This window comes from Astatotilapia calliptera, chromosome 11, assembly GCF_964374335.1.
Source record: "Astatotilapia calliptera chromosome 11, fAstCal68.1, whole genome shotgun sequence".
NCBI lineage: Eukaryota > Metazoa > Chordata > Actinopteri > Cichliformes > Cichlidae > Astatotilapia > Astatotilapia calliptera.
The window spans coordinates 21,669,170-21,690,714 of record NC_137432.1 but is presented as its reverse complement, the minus strand read 5'-3'; the positions used below and the strand labels follow the sequence as shown (position 1 = coordinate 21,690,714).

The following is a 21,545-nucleotide window of genomic DNA, read 5'->3' as shown; positions in this document are numbered from 1 at the left end:
TTGTATTTTATTTTATTGTTTTTTCATTACATTGTTGCAGCTGCTGTGTGTCAAATATAACAAATTTGTGAACAGTATATTGTGGTGTGGTCTCTTCTTATTGGTGTTTATACCTTGGGCTCCTGCCGATCCTAGATCTTCTGATACTGGCTAGTGGGAGTTCGGTCATTCTTAATAATAATTCACAAGTTGGGTTACACAATGCTCAATTACATGGGTGGGAGCTAGTGTGTTAGCGCAGTTAGGCAGTTAGCTCGTTAACGTGTTGGCTGTCCAGCCCCACGCACGGGGCGATCTGCGGTAGCTCGTTAACGGAGATTTGCCGTGTTGTGGCGTTAACGTCATTTCAACGAGATTTTTTACACTGACAGCACTAGTGGGAACACAACGAATATGACTGCACATTTACGCCGACATCATCCTAGTGCAAAGACAAGTGGAAGCAGACAAAAACAACAAGCACGCATGCTACAAACTTTAACCGAGTCATTTGGACAGCCGTTAGCACAGGATTCTCCTTATGGGGACCTGATATGTTTAATATGCTGCTGAGACTATAGCCCAGAAGAAGCGTATAGTATAGCTTTTATTTTGGAAAGAGCCATTTCTCTGTAATAAACACTCTTTTCCAAAGATGAGTGATTCCTCAATCAGATACAGGGCTCGCAAAATCGCTAGCCCGACGTCCCGGGGCTAGCGATTTTTCCAGTCGGGCTACCAAAATCTATCTCTGCCCTGCCCGTCGGGCACTGTCGCACTGACAGAGGCGAGGCAGCCGGACATTGGCGCCACCGGGCCCTCTGACCACCACCGGTAGGCAACGGGTGAGGACACAACAAAGTGACAGCCAAAGAAAAGCTCACCACAAAACGGAAAAGTTATGACAAATCAGACTATAAGGCAAAAAGAAAGTGCAGCTTTATGGTTTCATGGACAAAGAATTTCTGTGGCTGCAATATGACAAGCTAAATAACCAGGGCTGCACATAAGTGGTCTGCAGGTGCGCATTCGCTGTCAAAATAAAAAACGCGCACAAGATAAGAAGTTGCAACGCGTGTTTGCGTACATAAGATTTTCAGGAGGAGGACAGACATTTGTTTAGAACTCTTAAAGATGTCGAAGAAGCTCCTTTAAGCAATTACTGTGATGTTCCTCCACCTCCAAAGAAATGTCAAAAGGAGTCCGAACCACAAAAGAAGCACGTATTCTCGGAAAAGTAGTTGCAGGAGGTGAGCTGGCTTCAAACAAATGATGAACGCACAGAGATGTGGTGCGGAATGTGCCGTGAAAATTTAATAAATGACAAGTTAAAAAGGCATGAACTTTTTTTTTTGTATCGAAAAAATATCGAACCGTGACACCAAAGTATCGAACCGAACCGTGAATTTTGTGTATCGTTGCACCCCTAGTAAGTGGCCTCCTTGACTCTCCGTTCAAACCAGCATTCCTACCTGTCCAGGATGTGTACATCCTCATCATTGAAAGAGTGTCCACTGGTCTGTAGGTGTAAATAGACTGCGGAGTCCTAGCCTGACGAGTACTACTTTAGAACCGGGGTTATGTTTTGCATTTTGTGTCACACTAGGGGGACAAATACTAATTCCCGGATTGCCAGACATGCCTGTTAAGAAGACAACTGTCCCCAGTAGTACATCACAGGGAAGAAGCTCCCACCTGTGAAGTCTCATGTCCAGTGGCATCGTCACTACAGAGGAAGCTACAGCTGCTAAGCTATCAGGCCTAGCAGCCTCTTGCACTGTTTGAGGCTAACTTGTGTTGCCTCTGTGAAACTGTGCTAGGGATGGCTGTATGGCCTTAAGATAGAAATGCTCTCACCCGGAGAAGTCTAGACCTGAGCCCTATGAAAGTAGATGGTCTCAATGTACTCTCTTTTACTAGGTAGAGGATCATCAGGGGGTCCTTTGTCCCTCTTTGGGGGACCCACTGGGTTTAAATCTGGGACTCTCCACCATTTGGATGAGAGGTGAAACATCTTCAAGCAACTTAAAGAAGTCCAGACGCTTTTCTTTCCAAGCTCCTTAGACTACTCTCTTCCACGTTTATCTGAAAGCCCAAATTCCCCGGGTGGTGTATAAGAGCATTTCACTGACAAGCCACCCCCTGGTAGTTGGGGGCTGCCACCAGCCTGTCGTCGAATATGTGACTAACCGAAAGCCTTTTCCATGAGCAGGGCCACTGCTGCCAAGGTGCATTTTACAAAACACCCTTGTAAGAGCACTCCTTTAACTGGTTGATCAAGTTCAGTTCACACCCATGCTTGTGCAATGGTCTGATTGTCTATATGTAGTGTATCCATGGGTGTTACTTCAGCAAAGGCCCTATAGCTCAGTGGTTAGAGCACTGGTCTTGTAAACCAGGGGTCGCGAGTTCAAATCTCGCTGGGGCCTAGTAAATGTTTTTGTCCTGTACATACCCCCCCGTCCTCCTTTAGGTGGACACATAAGCCCCTTTTCCATTAGAACCTATTCAGATCAACTCGCCACAGCTTGCCACGATTTGGATCAACAGCCTTTACTGTTAGCTAAATGATGCCCATGTTATATAGGCCTTCCTATATAATAGGCTGACATAGCGTCAGATGTAATTCAAAAAAGCCCACCTCTTCCTCACTTCCCTAGCAAAGAGGTTGGTTCGGTGAGACACTCGCTCATGCTACTCAGAGAACCAGGGATAAAAACATAACCTGAAGCTCTCTTTCATAGCATTCATTTTGTGTTTCACTATGAGAGAAATAGCGATTTAGTTAGTATTTTGTGCTTAGAAATATTAACTCCCAGATTGCCAGACATGACTAGAGATGGCACGATACCACTTTTTTATGTCCGATACCGATACCGATATCATAAATTTGGATATCTGCCGATACCGATATGAATCCGATATAGTGTTTTTTAATCAACAAAACTGTTTTTTTAAATATCTTGCTGCATTTTGTATAAGTTCATACTCAAGTTTAAAACAACAACTACACTAAAGCTATTCTGTTATACCTGTATGCAAAAAAAAATATTTCATAGTTCAGCAATACTGATCAATCTAATAAACTTAAACCTACACCATCCTCCCTATTCTGGTATTTTAAAGAGTACTTAGCGTAAATATTAAGCAACCTAACTAATAGGGTTCCAACTCCCAGCAACAACAAAAATAAATAAATAAAAAATAGGGAACCACCCCTCACGCTCCACCTCATGATGCTTAATCGACGTAATCAACCTTAATTTGATGCAGTGTGAAAAAAAATGCACAGAAATCAATTATTTTTCAAGAAATATTAAATAGATTCAACATCTTTCCTCAACAAAATTGCAGACTGCACAGATGGTACCTTCCCAAAGGAAAAAAGTACTATAGCTTACTAGGGTATATATATTAGACTTAATAGTCACTATATACAGTAATTGACTTCTATTCCATCCATCCATTTTCATCCGCTTTGTCCGGGGCCGGGTCGCGGGGGCAGCAGCCTAAGCAAAGAGGCACAGACCTCCCTCTCCCCAGCCACCTCCTCCAGCTTATTCGGGGGAATACCAAGGCGTTCCCAGGCCAGCCGAGAGATATAATCTCTCCAGCATGTCCTGGGTCTGCCCCGGGGCCTCCTCCCGGTGGGACATGCCTGGAACACCTCACCCAGGAGGCGCCCAGGGGGCATCCTTGTCAGATGCCCGAACCACCTCAGCTGGCTCCTTTCGATGTGCAGCGGCTCTACTCTGAGCCCCTCCCGGATGGCCGAACTTCTCACCCTATCTCTAAGGGAGAGGCCAGCCACCCTTCGGAGGAAGCTCATTTCTGCCGCTTGTATCCGCGATCTCGTTCTTTCGGTCACTACCCACAGCTCGTGGCCATAGGTGAGGGTAGGGACGTAGATCGACCGGTAAATTGAGAGCTTCGCTTTTACACTCAGCTCCCTCTTCACCACCTATCGGCCCCCCTGGCTAAACTTTGCTAGATCCGCCCCTGCACAGTTACCAGCGTCAGCTACGTAGAAAAAGATCCTGGTGTAGAAAGTAATATTAAATAAATTCTAACAACAGCTTATCAAGCTTAAACGTGCTGCTGTTGTTCAGCCGCTGGTTTCCTCTTTCTGGTGCAAAGTGGGCCAAAAACAAACAAGAGAGACGGACTCGCGACAGAAAAGCCGATCAGCTGATCATTAAGCAGTTTCAAGATTGAAGTAGCAGCAGGAGAGGCAGTCGCTTGTTAAGCTTAACGCAGGAATGCTTTACAAACATTCAGAGATGGACTTACACACTTGCTTTACTTCTCTCGGGGATAACTTTGTCGGAGATGAAATGCCGGGTTGCTAGCGAAGCTCCAAATGCTATCCAGACCACCACAGGTCCCGCATGCCACAGCCGCTCTATCAGGTGATGCATACTGCTCCGACGTGCTAACGTTCTGAGGTGAGTTACGGCGTGTTGCAAGTTTTGTGAGGTGCTTTCGTGATATTTAATGGATCGGATTACATTTTTTATTTTTCTCCGATATCCGATCCAGTAATTTAGGTCAGTATCGGACCGATACCGATACGTAATATCGGATCGGTCCATCTCTAGACATGACTGTTAAGAAGACAACTGTCCCCAATAGCACTTCACAGGGGAGAATGTGCCAGGTTTGGTCCTGTTACATCTTGCCCATAAAACTGAGTAAATGTGAAGACCCCTGCTAATATAGGCCAGGGCAATTGCTCCTACTATGCAGTGGGAAAGGCGCTGTTTTGACATAGGCTTTCACATATTTGGTTTCCTTCGTGCTCTCAGTAGACCTAACCACTATCTACCAATATAAAGCCATCACCACCTATTTAATTGCAGGCTAACATAAAAGTTTCAATTTTTTTAATCGCAAGTCGTAGACTCCTTCCAAGAAATACCTGGAAGTCAGCCAAATACAGGTTAATCACTTTGGAACCCCATTTTATTGGCTTGTAGGTCATAGTTTTAAAGGACAGGTCAGGGAGCGGCACAGTGGCCCAGGACAGAATCTAGTTTTTTTTCTCACTGAGCTCCACTTGTTGTATGCTTACTACTCCACTTTTCATATGTACACTCTTTAGGGAGGGTGGGGTTTGCAGTTTCACTTGCCCACTTATTCTAAGGTGACTCCAGGACAGATTTTTACAAATTTCCTTTACAAGATCTAAGGGTTGAGACCAGCTCTAGGACTCTGTGGCGGGGTTTGTGTCCACTCATACAATTCAACTGGGGAGCTTTCATGTATGAGAGAAATACATTAACCACTACCAGTCTTGTTGTCTGGGACGTTAAAAATAATATTTAAACACATAAGTTTTTTATATTAGCAAATTAAACAAGTAATACATTTTTTTTTATCTGTGATGAAAACAAGATCTTGTTCTGACACAGATTTTTTAGATATAAGAGTGTTGGAAAGCTATTTTTAAAAATGGTTTATAATAATTAAGCGTGCAGGTGATAGCGTCCACAGTTCATACATCTGTCTACTTCAAGATACGAGAGACGGAGTAATAAAATGACTCTCGTGTGTGTGTGTGTGTTTGGGAGGGGGGGTGTTGTTAATGTGTGTGTTCAGCAGATAGCTCTACGCAGTCGTCTGACATTCCCCCTGACAGCTCTGAACTTTTCACAGTGCCAGCACTGTCAGGTAGAGAGGGAGGAGAGGCGAGAAGGGGGAGGGGAAAACAACGTCAGAAGACCGGATCGGACCGTGAGCAGAGAGGCTGTGCGGGCTTCTGTGTTTTGGCGCAGCAAGGCTTCTGTCTGTCCTCCCATCATCACCTGGTGATGTGTTAAGAAGGTCAGGCCTGTCTGTGAGGGCGAAACCTTACCAGAGCTTCCACGCGGGAAACCAGGCTGATACCGTCCCGGCGTGTGGATTGAAGCATTAGCCAGACATTTCCACGGGTCGCTTACAGTGTTTCTTACACAGCTGGATTTGTAACTTCTTCTTCTTTTAATCTTACAAAATCTTCAAATGCTAAAGCTTTAATTCATGCTGCACATCCGACTCACTGATTTCTCAGCCACTATTTTCTGCTAACTTAACCGAACACGAGTTCAAGGTTTAGCCAATTAAAAACATTCCTAATAAGCATATTTAACTCAGGAGTTGCAGCGTGCACGAGCTGCTTTAAAACTGCAAAGGGTCAGTGCACACCAAGAGTTCATCTACAACTATTAGAGTTAAAATTAAAGCTGCTTTTCCTACACTTGATATCCATTGTTTCTAATGTGGCAAAGTTGCAGGTGATAATTTCTATAACATGTTTATTAGCATGGCTGTCTTTTGGCCATTATTGCTTGTTTACAAACTGCAAGGTGCCTGCTTCTGTTAAGAGTGCTTTCCCAGCATCCTCATTTCCTATCATCTCTTTGCTCGCATGACAACACTCCTCCCCAAAAAAGTGTTTTTCGTGTTTTGGTGTGCACTCAGGCAGACTCACAGGTCACAGTGTTGCATTTGTTGAGCTTTTCAGCCACTAGAAACATTAAAACTTAATGTTTGGAAATTGAAAAGTCATTATTTCAGGGTATTTCAGTCAGCAACTACACTCAGGTAAGCTGCAGCATTTAAATGATGCTCATTTGATACTAAGGGGTCCAAAGTGTGTCAAGAAAATATCACCCACATCACAAACAAGAGCAGCTTGAACCAGTGATATGAGGTAGGGTGGACCTGTGCTTCCATGCTGTTTATGCCAAATTCTGATCCTACCATCTGAATGTCACAGCAGAAACCAGGATTCAGTGGACCAGGCATGTTGTGTGCTCAGAGGTGCTCTTCTGCATACCTTGACTATAATGAGTAGTTAACTGAGTTACTGTTGCCTCTGGGCATTCTCCTCTATGGAAGCCCGTTTCCGCCACTAAAAAAAAAAGTATCCATAACTCGAAATATCGACTTATTAACTCAAAATTTCAACTTATTTTCTTGAAATTTTGACTTATTAACTTGAAATTTTAAGAAAAGTAACTCGATATTTTGAGTTATCTCTGCCATCAGTAATCTACGTGGACTGCACACTCAAAACCGGATCGCAACAAACTGGCGCTTTCAAGAGTACGTTTGCTGATAGTAACACCATGTGATTCAGCTCATAACACAAGCATTTCATCATTTGTGACACTACGCTGAAAATAATCAGCAATTTGTGCATTCATGACTGGCTGTTATACTGGTAGCTTAACTGTAGCATTTGTAGCTGAGGGCTTCCGCTTCCGGGTAACAAGGAAATTACGTCATTCATGTAGATTACTGATTATTAACTCAAACTTTTGAAAAAAGTCAACATTTCAAGCTACTTTTCTCAAAATTTCAAATTAATAAGTCAAAATTTTGAGAAAGATAACTCGAAATTTAGAGTTTTGGATACTTTTTTTTTTTTTTTAGTGGCAGAAACGGGCTTCCATACTCCTCTGACCTCTGGCATCAATAAGGGATTTCAAACTAGAGAACTGCTGCTCACTGGATGTCTTTTTTTTTTTCCAGTCCATTCAGAGATGATTGTGTGGGAAAATCCCAGAAGATCTACATTTTCTTTAACACTAAGATCTTTCTGTCATTCAACGTTTATAAGATATTGCTTACGGTCTGTTCTATACACCTTGATTTGTAGCTTCATCTGCTTTTAATACCACTTTTAATTAAGACGGGCAGATGCTCAATTCCTTAAACATCTTTAATAACACCACTGTTTCTCACTCATTACCTGACCGTTTCCTCTCTGACTTACAGTTTTGATCAAGTGACAATGATATTAAAACTCTCTGATCCATAGAAAAGTAGGCTTTTCATTCATTTTGCCCTTAGAGTTTGACCAGCCTGTGAAGTGTAGAAAATAATTTTTCTGCCGTATTTTGATGATCAGTTTCATCTTAACCAGGTCATCTTGACCACATCTACAAGCCGAAATACACTGAATCGCAGGTGTGTGATTGCCTGATTAGATATTTACATTAATGAGCAGGTGTGCCTAATAAAGTGTCTGGTGAGTGTAAATAAAGCAATAGAATGATTCGGGAAACTAAAAACAGTTTTGGGGCAGTATGCTGGTGATCTTACCGTAGATGCTTTGGAGCACAGAGCTCTTACTCTGTGTTGGCTTAGCAGGTTGAGCTCGGATTTCCACCTTCTTCCTGTTATGGGTGTAGTTTGAATGTCTGGACTCCACCTCTTCATGGGCTTTTACCTCCCTCCGTCTGCGTGCACAAAACCTGCAAACACACATCCACACAAACACATGCACGCAGTTCTATAAAAATCATCTCTAACAGCGTTCAAAGCTTTAAAAGCTGGCAAGTCCTCGCACTAATTTTCACTAAGCGTAAACAAAGTAAACAGTTTACTCAAGGAAATTAATAGGCAAAATATACACAATATAACTGTGAAGCTGAGGAGAAACAGAGGGCCTCCTGCAGTGGACTGGCATCCACTAAGAGAAACGCAGTGTGTGCAAGACAGAGAGAAAAGCAACGAGAGGCTTCTGGTAGCTATTAGAGCAGCCCGGCTGAACTTTTAGCCTCTTGTTAAAGTACTATGAAACTTCTAGATTACAGCCTTTATGTCCCACGTCTTCTTGTCTCAACCCTCTCCCACGCTCTCCCCCCCACTGCTCCACTGTTCATGGCATCCAGACTAAAGACGGGGGTGGGAAAGTATTCACAAGGGGGCACATGTGGGTGCCACATGGCACTGCCCCAAAATTTTGAATGCTAAATGCGGTCTGAATCGCTTCAAAAAAATTCATTTGTCCCAGCATCGATCAAGCATTTAAATAACAGTTTTTAAGATTATCTGCAATGTGTGTATTGAATGTTGTGATAGGCCCCTTTTTAAAATCTATTTATTAATTTCTCTTTTCTTTTAATGTTTACTGACTCTTAGTGAAGGCAGCTTCTGTGACGGCACTTGAGTCCACAAAAAATTTCCCTAAGGTGACAATAAAGTGTGCCTTATGATATCATACTGCGCTGCCAATCTCCCCCAACCCTCCTGGTACAAACACAAACACGATCAAGGAGAAAAATGTAAACTCGCCTTCTCCAGGCACGCTGGATGATGCGTGCAGCCTCGTTCCTCCTCCTGCGATGCTCCTTGTTGTACTCCCTGTGTGCACGTGTTGACATTGGTGCGTGTGCGGCAGATTGAGCCTTTCTTGGGGGGCTTTTGTGATCTACAGATGAACTCCTTCTTAATGAGGCTGAGCGAGTTTGGTCTTTGGTTGTGGCCTTCTCTGAAGTACGCGCCTTATGTCGTCTGTGTTTTTGTGGAGAGGTGTGGGCATTGGTAATTGCCCGGGCAGTCTGCACGCTCATGTGAGCATTACTCTTTTTTAGAGGCATGCAGTCTCTTCTACCGGCCTCAGTTTGGTCCACAGAGGAAACCACTGTGGAAGGACTGGGTGAGTTTGACAAAAGTCGTTCCCTGAATTTGGGCATGGAGGGAGGTGTGGGTCTGAAGCCGGAAGGGGAGAGAAGTTCTGTCAGCCTTGTGGTCTGCAGAGCATCGGGGGAAGCATCACTGCTCACATGACTGCAGCCCAAAGCTTCAGGACAATCATGCGGTTCAGCTTCTTTACCTCTTCTAGAGGACCTGCTTTTGTGAACTGGTTGGAGTGGAGTTGAAATTAAAAAATAAAGATCATGTAAATGAATAAAACACCACTGTCTGTACTGTTTAGTCAAGATGAATGCATTTGCTCAATTAAAAGTTCATTTTAAACACCTAAAAAGTGTTTAAAATTAGTGTTTAAAAGTACACCTCTGTGCAATATCAATTTAAAGTCAATGATTCAAAATGCATTATTTCACAGAGTTAAATACTCCAGACTAAACTGACTATACAGGCTGCTGACCAACTAAATTGAGTCCACCTCTGATTTCTAGTTAGTTAATTGCATGAATGAGTTTATGAAATTAGCTTTGAAGACTGGAACTTCTCTCATTTTGGATCTGATGTGCTGTGCATATCTGTATATTTGCATCATGATTATACAAAATAATTTTTTTAGTGAAATTAAAAAATCTGATTGTCATCAAAAAGATGGTAAAGGACACGGGAAGATAAGTGAGCCACTAAAAATCAGCAAAGACTGAGCTGCAGCTGCAGAAAAGAACAGAACGAGCCACAAGATCACTAATCAGAAGTGTGGTGTAGTGGTTGTCCACAGACAGCGTGCTACTGCACAGCTTTGAAAGTAATTCAGACACAAGGGAGTCAAAGCTTTGTTGACAGCTTGGACAGTGTAAAGGACTGTCTACGATGGAGTCCAGCAAGTTCACTGCAAACCTGAGCGGGAAACTCAAAGGCAGTGGTTTGATGATATCAGACTCCATGATGGCAACAAGTATTACAGAAAATTATCAAAACAAATGAGCCAAATATTCCTGCATCACAAAGATCCAAAGCACACTGGCAGAATCGGTGTAAAGTAAAGTAAAAACTGGCCAAATGTGTTGCATGGCTTGAATCTAACAGAACACATTTGAGGTATGAAGGTGAAAAGCAGAGGAGCACAATCCTTTCCGCAAAGACCAGCTGAAAAAACCGTCCCAGGAGAATGGCAGAATATATCCTCAAATAAGTATGCAACAGTGACATCCATCATTCTGAAGAGGATTCAGTGTCTCATCAAAAAGAAAGGCAGACTTACAAAGTACTGATAAAACACTTTTACTGACTTCTGTTGCAGTGTGGTTTATATTTTTATCTATCTATCCATCCATCCATCCACTGACGCTTATCCTTTTTTAGGGTCGCGGGGGGTGCTGGAGCCTATCCCAGCTGTCCTAGGGTGAGAGGCAGAGTACACCCTGGACAGGTTGCCAGTCCGTCGCAGGGCTAACACATAGACAGAGACAACCATTCGCACTCACATTCACTCCCGCATTCACACCTTGTTTGTTTTTTTTAACAGGGCAAAATAAAGACAAGGGATGTGATTATGGTTAGTTATTAAAGCGATATTGCACAGGCGTGTCCTCACTTGTAAGCGCATTAACACTTACACTTCAGACTAAATTTGAGGATTTCTGTATTTTTGTACCTCTGTGTCTCTCCTCTTTGCTCTTAGTGCGTTCAGCTTTGGATGATTTCTTTGTTTCCACAGACGAATCATTCAAGGATAAGTCCTCTATAATGCTCACTAAGGACAGCTTTTCTTGCTCTGCTTTCACGGGTGAAACCCTCCGTTTCTCTGCTGTGGCCCCTGAAACTTGCTGCACGGCTTCTCTCTTCCGCTGTTCCTCTTCTCGCTTTCTAAACACAAAGAAAACCAGGCAAAAAATGCAAAAGAAACCTCGTCATTTGGTACAGGCAGTATTGTAGGTTTCTGGTTATTTTCTAACTCTGGACCTTTTTTTAAGAACATTCCTGGACGTCTTCTATACAGCTTGAATATAATCTGATAAGGATATTAGCTTATCATTAGTAATATGTGGAAAAAAAGCTTTGCTTAAGAGGCATGTCTAAATAAAACTGCCTGCTTGGATTACCATAAAAACCTGAAGTCAATGTGCCCTCTGAAAACAAATTTACTTGTCAAAAGTGTTGTTTAAGAGAATAAAGATGAGACTGGTGAGCAAATGGCAGAAGAAGAACGAGTCGGAAGAGGCAGACAGAGAGGAGACGTATGTGTGTGCTGGGCTGACAGAAAGAAAGATAGATATGGAGAGAGTGTGACTGCTTCAAAGGCAAAGTAAATGTAATTTGCGAGACACAGTGTGAGACAAACAGAGGGATGTCAGTGAGTAACTTCTAATGAATATAAACACCATGAAGCCATGTAATCAGTGATTACAGCTTAAGTGTGTGGTGGTTCTGGGTTTGTCTGGGCAACCAAATGTTAACCAAACCAAATGTGTTAATGTTCACTAAATAATAATATTTTCAATTCAATTCAGTCAGACACCTGTTTATATTGTAGGGTAAAGACCCTACAATGTTAGAGAGAGAAGTCTGATGAGCCCCTATGAGTAAGGACTCGGCGACGGAGGGGAGGAAAAACTTCCTTTCCTCTGAGTTTGAGGTGAAGCTCACTCGGATTTTAACTCATCCAAGAGTTTTAGGAGATCGACCTATGATGTCAATTTGAAAATCTTATGTCACCTCATTCTCGATTTATCATATTCATAAACTTGGGTGTCCCTCAGCTTTTCACAGAAATGCAACAGAGGTATGCAGATGCATGCTCCATGTATCCTTAACATATACCTATGGGGCTTGATATTTCAGATTGATTATATGAGTAGAAAGATTCAAGAAGCTAACATGGGAAAAATATGTAAGTACACTCACTGCAGCATTCTGGATCATCCTTTCAGGGTGTTTTAGGACAGCCCGATAATAATACATTCCAATAGTAAAGCCTGTATGTTTAATATGCGCACTGAAGGACATATCTTGGTCAAAAATAACTCCAAGATTCCTCAAAGTGTTATTGCAAGGCAAGATTATACCATCCAGTGAAGAGGTCAGATCTTTATGTCTTTAAGACATGCTTGTAGTTTAACTAGTTGCTGTGTGTCACCTGGCTTCATAGACAAATATAGCTGGGTATCATCTGCATAGCAATGAAAATATATGTAATGTTTTCTCATAATGCTTTCTAAGGGAAATAATATAAACAGTATTGGTCCCAGCACAGGACCCTGTGGAACTCCCTCAATAACCTTTGCGTTTGAAGAAGACTCCCCATCTACATGAACAAATTTGAGTCCGTCAGACAGATATGATTGAAACCCCTGCAGTGTATTTCTTTAATACTGTGCATTCTAACCCATGTATACAATATTGTGGTCAACAGTGTCAAATGCTGCACTGAAACCTAGCAGAACAAGCACAGACATGAGTCCACTGTCAGATGCCATAAGGAGATCACTGCTAGGCTCTGTTAACGCTGGTTAATAAAAGCTAGTTATGCCAATTCCTTCACTTTACCATTATACCTATAACTCTGGCATGACCCTATATGTGTCTCTCACTTGGCTGCATCCTTGCGCAGTTGCTCGTGTCGCATGAGGAGCTGCTTTCTCTCCCTGAAGGCCTTGCGGACAGTGTAGCCCTTGTAGACCGCCTGGATTGAGGCGGCAGCGATGTCCTGGATAGCTGCTATGGACAGAGCACCATGCTCCAGCATGAACTGAGTCACCTCACTGTGCCCCCCCAGCAGAGCATAGTCCAGAGGGGTGTACCTGCACAGCATAAACAGTGTGATTCATACATCTATTTTCCTACTTTTTAAGCTTCACCTCGGCTGCTTTCATTGTGGTCTCAGTTCTCACCTCTCCTCACTGTGCTCCATTTGATTGGGAAAGGCATTGTAGCCCAGCAGCAGTTTCACAGCGTCAAGGTAGCCATTGTTACATGACCAGTGGAGAGCGGTCCGGCCCTGGACCCCCATAAAGAAAAAAACAGCATTAACGTTGTATGTTTAAACCTTACAAAAAAAAGTCAGACATGAAAGTGTATTCAAGCAAATACAGGCAATTTCTTACCTCCTTGTCCTGTATATTAGGATCAGCGTGGTTCTCCATGAGAACAGCCATGCAGGTGATGTAACCACCGTAAGCTGCGCACTGCAGTGGAGTCCTTCCTGCATGATCCTGCAAAAAGTTTACACAGCAGATCAGAAGTTTTGGAGCTACGACATAGACAGCTTTGAAGTTCACAATGATCAGCCATATGCGTTACGCTGGACACGAGAATCCAAACTGTTTTTGGTCGTTAATGAGGACAAAATCCAAAATTCATGTTCAGTATGTAACTAGGAAGTCACTCGGTGCTGTATTAGATTATCCATAACAATGTTGTTTTATGATTATTAACCAGAGATAGTTTCTGTTGCTCTAAAGAACGGAACACACAGGTGAAACACTACCAAATGAAAGCAGTTTAAATGAAATAGAAGTAACTGTAACAAAAATTTATGACTAAATGTTTCCAATTGACCATGACAATTTAATATGACACACTACTGCAGCAGCACGTTGGCTTTGGTTAAACTTTATTGCATTTTGCTGCAGGGCTGAGGTAGAGGGTGAGTGGTCACGCTTCATATTAAAGAAAAAAACATCCTTTCATCCCCTCTCCTGCTCTAGTATGTTCACTGTAACCTTTTATTAACCTGTAATTTTAAACTGAATTTGGACGATTTAATCCTAATGGTTACTTTATCAGTTATAGTTATCTAGTGTGTGAAGGAGGCTATCAGTAGGCTGAAACAAAATGAACCTATCAGACAGATAGCAAAAACTTTAGTAGAAGCCAAATCAGAAACCTGGTACATTCTTAAAAAGAATGGTGTAGTGGTTAACATATAAATTAGACACCTGAAGGGTCGCTGGTTAGATTGCAGTCGGAGACAAAAATCCCTTTTGGGGTTGTGTCAGGAAGGGCATCTGGTGTTCCACTCTACCAAATCAAACTTGCAGAGATACCCATTTTGGCATGGCTGCCATGTTGTGAAACACCAAAAGGACTAAAAACTAAAACTAGAGTGTGTGATGAGGATTATTTCCAGGATTAAGAAAAACAACTTTACACCACCTATCTGAATCAAGAACACACTTGACGAGGTAGGAGTATCACTTTCCAAGTCCACAATTGAAAGACACCCTTTATGAATATGAAGACAGAGGGTGTACAACAAGGTGCAAACCATTGGTTACACTCACGAACAAGAAGGTCCGATTACACTTTGCAAGAAAACTATCTAAAAGAGCCAAAACAGGTCTGGAAGAATTCTAGGATGGATGAAAGCAAGATGAACTTGTACTAGAATGATGTGAAGAGAAAAGCCTGGAAAAAGAGAGAAACAACTCATGATCTAAAGCATACCACATCATCTGTCAAACATGGCAGAGGCAATGTTATGGTATGGGCATGTATGATCCAGAGGAACTGGGTCACTAGTGTTCATTGATGATCTGGCTGCTGATAGAAGTTGCAGGATGAACAGTAGAGTGTACTCTTTGCTTAGATTCAGCCAAATGCTGTCAACAGATCAGACACACTTCACACTGCAAATGGATAATGACCAAGTTATTTAATGGAGAGACTGACAAACAAGCAGCACATCTGGTGGATCATCATAGGAGAGGAAACACAACATGTCTATGGCTTCTTTTGTTTGTTTTTAAGCCTTTAAATAGTCTTACCCCACCCTAACTAAGCTCTTACATGTGCACTCACCATGCTGGTTGCTCAGGTCAGCTGATCAGCTGCTCCTAGATAATGCGAGGGCACAGCAAAAGCTCAGAGGGAACAGATCTTTTGCTGTGGCAGCACCTAAGTTGTGGAATTCGCTGCCACTGCATATTAGACAGGCTTCTGCACTGCCCATTTTAAGTCACTTCTTAAAACCTACCTCTTTTCACTTTCCACAGTGTGAGAGGTGATTTTCATTGTTTTAATTGTTTTTGTATAAATGGTTTTGTATATTTATTCTGTTCTTAAGCACTTTAGTCAGCACTTGCTGTTTCAAATCTAAGACAGCTTAGCTTAGCTAGGCTTCTATACTTTAGACGCCCGTTGCCTGCAAATGATTTTAATCCAAGTATTAAAAACAACTACTCCCTTAGTGAAATATGTTTATGCATACCTGTACATTGGGACTTATCCCATTCTCCATCAGTATCTGACAGACTTCAGCGTTCCCTCCTAGAGCTGCCCAGTGTAGAGCAGTGTGACCATCTACGTCCACCAGGTCAACACGTGCAGAACCTTTATTCAAAACATTCGCATGACTACAAAGACCACAGGAAAACTGAAAAAGGAAATAAGACTTTCCCGAAATTACTGAGAAAGTGTAACTAACATATGTTAATGAACACTCACCTTTGATCAGTGTTAGTATGACATCTCTGTGTCCCATCTCACAGGCACGAAACAGTGGTGTGTGTTTCATGACATCCAGAGAGTCAACCATTGCGCCCTTCTCCAAAAGCAGCTTCACTGTGCTCTCATGGCCTGACAGGGAGGCCGCATGGAGCGCTGTTTAAACACACACACACACACATGCACATGATAAAACATGATGTCCTGAATCACTCCTCAGGTCTGTCCCTTCTTTTTCTCCACATCACTCCTTTGACTGATGCTCCTGTTTGGGCTGTGGCTAAAGCCTGGTCAGTGAAGGGTTAAACAGGGGGAGACATTTAATGAGGAGTGGTGCACTTAATCCTCCTTGTGGAAATCCCACCTTGCCCTCACTCCAGTCCCCAGACAGTACAGACTGGAGTCAAGTGCATGGAAGTGATTCGGTCATTTACACTGCCCTTCACACTGTCTAATTAGCATGATTCAACCGTTGCATGTAATTCATGCATAAACAATGACCGTCGAGCAGAGGGGCTATCGCCATGGAGATTATAGGTTCAAATAGCCCCGGGGGGTCAAAGCGTGGCGGGAAGTCATGTGCGCCTGCATGTATGTGTGTTTGTCAAAGGACAGTGCTGGCAGTAGTGCGTGTCTGTGACGAGCTCACATTAATTTTGCTCACAGTATCACTTCCCTCTCTCCTGTGATCTCACTGCCTCTTTTGCACTTTTGGGGGAATCCCATCATCATCCCAACTTTAAAACAAGCAACCAGTAAGGACAAAGGTATGTATGTATGTGTACATAGAGCATTAAGACCAGGGAAATTATGTCATCATTCCCTCGAAGCACACAGAGGACAGGGGAAGTGGGCCAAAGCAGTTCGGAGGAGCTTTAGTTCCTCCTCTGGTTTGTCAAGTCCTCACCAGTGCCACCGTACTTGTCTGCCATGTTGATGTCAATGTTTGGGGTGAGGGCCAGCATGGTGCGAATGACATCGTCACTGCCCTTCCCAGCAGCCCACATGAACGCTGTTCTCCCCTCTAGATCGGGCTCGTCTTTCACCGACGGATGGGACAGGAATACGCCAACTGTCTCCTTCATGCACACAGAAAGAAAAACGCAGGTTATTTGTGTTGTTTTTTGGACCAAGGTGAAGATACTGAAACATAATTACAACAAACTAACAAGATGAAGATCTGGTTTATTATTCTGCTGTAATTTAAAACAGGCGTTTGAATAATCAAGCGTTTAAACTGTCTGGTGTAGGACTTTCAAATATCAGTAACACTTGTAAGAGTCTAAGTTAAATAGTTTCTCATTTATAAGACTTTTTGTCAATTTTCCATTAAGGGGACCTTGAAGTCCTTGGTGGATATAAGCCAGATTTCAATGGATTGTTAACATAAGCCCACTCTACACCCCTACAAAGTTTTATTGGAATTATTTCAAAACTTTTTGAGACATCGTGTTTACAGACAGCACGACAGGAAAACACTACCAAAACACAACCTCCTTGGCGGAGGTAACAATATGTGAGTCAGTGACTCACAGCATTGTTGCTTTGTGCCCCATAGTGCAGAGGTGTTGCCCCTTGGCTGTCTGAGGGAATAGTGCCTGATGTGTTCCTCTCCAGCAGCAGGTGGACAATTTTCGCATGGCCTGAAAAAGACACGTTTTTCATCAGAGGGACATGCTGGGAAACAAGGATGTGAAGCGCCAGGACGACAGCTCAACCACACCATCTTACAGATGCAGCGTGTGTTTTTGTTTGTACAGTTAACGTGACACTAAAGAAATAAACAGGTCGCTATCACACATGCTGTCACCCAGAAGTTTGGAGTCATTTTTGATGTAAATAAAGGCTATTCTGAGCGACAAATATATGAAAATACGTCACAAACCAGCAAAAAATTGCTTGTATGACGACTGTTTAATGATGTTTTCAGTTGTGCCCCTGTGAGATGTCTTATTTTAAACCACAGACGTGGTTTTGCACCTCGGCCTCCCACTTCTCTTTCTGTTCTGGTTAAAGCCAATTTTGCACACTTTTGAGACTACTGAGTAGTTCCCACTTTTCTATGAAATCATTTGTTTGTTTGCTTTAACTGGTTTTTAAGTACAAGACTCAGTTTCTCAGAACTTGTATATTGTGAAGTTTCTGAAGGAATTTTATTTTATTTTCTGTGTGACTATGATCAAACCTATTTAGGATGATTTGCCACACGCCCAAATAGGCACATTTTTTCCTTTTTTTAAAAACAGCACATTTGCTATCTGCTGTGTTAACTTAATCGATTCAAGTCTCACTGGAACAGGGTGGTTGCTGAAATGTGCGTCTGTATTCCTTCCACAGACATTCAGTTAAAAATGACTTATGATTAATGACAGTATTAATCTTTGATGGTCACTTATAACATTTCTGATCTAAAAAGCACTTCAAACTTTTGAGTGAAAGTGTAAGATAACTGGAAGTGTTCACACAATAGGACTAAATAAATAGAACTGCTGGAGGAACCAGAGAAAAAGTCAGGGTGTTGCCTTCACACCACACATTTTAATGCCATTTTATCTGATCCATTCTTCTTCTTTTGGCTGCTCTCACTAGTAGTCATGAAATCTGACCATGTCTCTGTCACACCAACCCTCTACAGGTCCTACCTTTCCTACATCCATGGACCTCCTATGAGTACTTCCTCCTCTTCCTCCTGTCTGTGAGCTCCAGCGTCAACAACCTCTGTCCAGTATACCGACTATCCCTCCACTGCATATGTCCAAATCATCTTAGCCTTGCCTCTCTAACTTTGTCTCCTAAACATGTGACCCCAGCTGTCCCTCTGATGTTCTCATTTCTAATCTTGTCCATCCTTGCAACTCCCAATGAAAATCTTAAATTCTGCCACCTGCAGCTCGGTTTTGTGTCAGTGCCACCATCTCCAAACCATACATCATTGCAGGTCTCACTACCATCTGCACTCTTGTTGCTGTCCTTCTGTCAAAAATCACCCCTCATACTCATAACACCCACTCCACCCTATCCCTACACTCTTCTTTACCTCTCTTGTGCACTGTCTTTTGCTTTGGATTCGGATTGACCCCAGGTATTTCACCTCATCCATCTCCACTACCTCTACTCCTGTATCTTTACCTTTCCACCTGTCTCCCTCTCATTCACACACATGTATTCTGTCTCGCTTCAAGCATCTTTCATTCCTCTTCTCTCCAGAGCATACCTCCACCCTTTTACCTATTTTTCACCTGCTCCCTGTTCTCACTACAGTGTCATCTGCAAACACTGAAATGGAGTAAATGGACACTTCTGCCTAACCTCATTTGCAAACCTGCCCATCACCAAAGTGGCTGAGAGACTGAAACCTAAGCTGCTAGAAAGGAAAAAATGTGGATTCTAAATTCGACTGGTAGTTTAGCTTTTAAGGATATAATTTCTAAAAAGCCTGAAATTCTTGCAGGTTCTTGTAATAATAAACTGCATATAAGATGTGTGTCAACTCACCCAGCAAAGCAGCCCAGTGCAGCGGTGTTCTGAAGAGGTTATCATAAGCTGTTACATTACAGCCCTCATAAGACGTCAGCACCTCCACTACTGCCTCGTTGCCATCAGCAACGGCAAAGTGAAGGGGCGTCCGACCCTCATAGTCCTGCCAGTTCAGCAGGGACTCAGTGGGTGCTGCTTCCTTTACACAAACACAGACAGTAACAAGAAAAGATGCAAACATGCAGGTTTGATGTGTGAGGATGGGAAATGAAGACAAATGAATTTGTGATCGTGTGTGTGGATATGGCGTGTACCAGTATACAGCGGACAGTTTCTGTGGCACTGGGCTCCTGACTGTGTGCAGCCCAGTGCAGGGGGATCTTGCCTTCACTGTCTGGGATGCCGATGTTGGAGTCGTGCTTGATCAGAAGGCGAACGTGTTCTGGTCGGTTATAAAAAGCCGACCAGTGAAGAGCAGTTTGCTGTCGACAGAATGACGATAAAAGATGACACAAAGATTTGTCAATGGTGCTAAAATTAAAATGGGCAGTCGTAAGACTGGGTTTGAGGTTTCCACTTCAAAAAAAAAATCACTACACTATGATACAGCCAGAAAATATGAGGGAACGTGCTACACAAAGCTCATATTGAAGATCCACCAGTGAGCTGAGATTTAAACCTAGATGCCGACAACTGAGCTATTCTGAGATTTGCTGAAACCACTGTCATCTGACACGATGATGCATATTGGATTATTACAAAACTAACTACTGATGTCAGATACACATCAGGTTGAGCAGACAGAGAACACTGTGTGTTTGTGGTTTTATCAGCAAGAACACAGGACAAAGCTACAGCTTGTTAAGCTTTTCACTGAACGTGTTTATGTATGTATGACTTAATGTGTGTATGACTTAAAACCGCCGCTGCATCTACCAAATGGCTTTGAGTGAGTCTGTTTGAAGGTTAATGGCTTGACGCCCTGGCTGGCTGTTTTGTGACTGAGAACAGTTATAAAGACAGATGGATATTTACGCACTCTACTCCACTACCTTATTCTTGTCCTGTGTGTCAACCTCTCCAGGTCCAATATGTTTGAGGAGCAGGGCGAGCGCTTTAGGTGAGGGGTGTCTGGTGGCCAGGTGGAGTGGGGTCATTTCCTCTAAATCTTTCTGCAGCCAGTTAGCACGCCTGGACAGCAGCAGCTTCAGGAAACGCACGTTCCCCTGCAGCAACCAAGAGGGACAAACTGTGCTGATAAGAAGCTCAGAAATCGCCAATTCTCCTCAACATTAGTCATGAACCAGCAACAATGACACACACACTCCCACACACACACACACACACACACACACTCCCCGGGCTTTTAGCCGCGTCTGGTTCAATCCACAGGTCATCCATCTTCGTTCCCTCCTCCTGCCTCACTCCTCAGTGTGTGTGATGAGCTGTTAAACAGTAAACAGCAGCACTCTGCCTGCCATCCCCTCCTCATCATCGTCATCATCTTTATACTCACTTTTTTGGTCTTTCACCAGCAGGCCACTGGGTGCAACAGTGGCCACACAGCAGCAGTGCGAGGGTGAACATGTGTGAGGGTGTTTAGTATCGTTCTGTGACCACAAAGCCACAGACTGACAGATCTATCTCGTGTGTGAGCATGCATCTAGACTCTAAGAGAGTGTGTGTGTGTTCCTGTCCTCCTATTCTCAGTCCAATTAGATCAGTAATCCCTTGCCTCTCTCGCTGTCTCAGCCACTTATTGATCAGATGTCAAAGAGACAGGGCTTCCCATCACTAGCATCCCCCAACATACACACACTCCCCATCTACGAGACAGATCCTAGTAACCTATTACCTTCCCTCTCCCTTCAGTGATATGATGATCCTGTATCAGTACACTCTAATAAAAGAAGCTGCCAATAAATAACAGAGAGGTAAAGAGATATTATTAGCACCACATCCCCGTTGTTCTCATCACTCTGGAGGTTTTGTCATTAACTCTTTGTCTTCATTGTCCCTAAGTGTGTAGATTGAACTCAAAAGAACATCAAGCCCCTCCTCTTTCACACGTTTGTGTGTCTAAAATGCTGTGAAACAGCAGAAATACTCCATGCAGAATAATTCTTCATGTACAAGCATGTGCATAGGAAGCTCATAGCTACACTGCTTGTGTCTGAGGCCCATAAATCAGGTCATATTATCTTCAATAAGCCCTAAGCCTAAGGCCA

The 21,545-nt window shown here is 42.9% G+C and overlaps 1 protein-coding gene and 1 non-coding gene across 2 annotated transcripts in view; one reads left to right on the top strand and one right to left on the bottom strand.

Moving 5' to 3' along the window:
- invs (inversin) overlaps positions 1-21,545 on the bottom strand; it is a 46,541-nt gene that overhangs the window by 16,839 nt on the left and 8,157 nt on the right. Inside the window, exons 5-17 of the mRNA XM_026183965.2 lie at positions 20,370-20,543; positions 19,632-19,799; positions 19,336-19,516; positions 17,374-17,483; positions 16,748-16,919; positions 15,841-15,996; positions 15,605-15,726; positions 13,500-13,607; positions 13,287-13,393; positions 12,987-13,196; positions 11,051-11,262; positions 9,043-9,610; positions 8,068-8,219 (exon numbers count right to left, since the gene is read on the bottom strand). Of these exons, the coding sequence (XP_026039750.2) occupies positions 8,068-8,219; positions 9,043-9,610; positions 11,051-11,262; positions 12,987-13,196; positions 13,287-13,393; positions 13,500-13,607; positions 15,605-15,726; positions 15,841-15,996; positions 16,748-16,919; positions 17,374-17,483; positions 19,336-19,516; positions 19,632-19,799; positions 20,370-20,543 (2,440 nt within the window). The remainder of the gene's footprint in view (positions 1-8,067; positions 8,220-9,042; positions 9,611-11,050; positions 11,263-12,986; positions 13,197-13,286; positions 13,394-13,499; positions 13,608-15,604; positions 15,727-15,840; positions 15,997-16,747; positions 16,920-17,373; positions 17,484-19,335; positions 19,517-19,631; positions 19,800-20,369; positions 20,544-21,545) is intronic.
- trnat-ugu (transfer RNA threonine (anticodon UGU)) lies at positions 2,336-2,408 on the top strand. The gene has a single exon. It is a non-coding gene; the product is annotated as a tRNA-Thr (tRNA).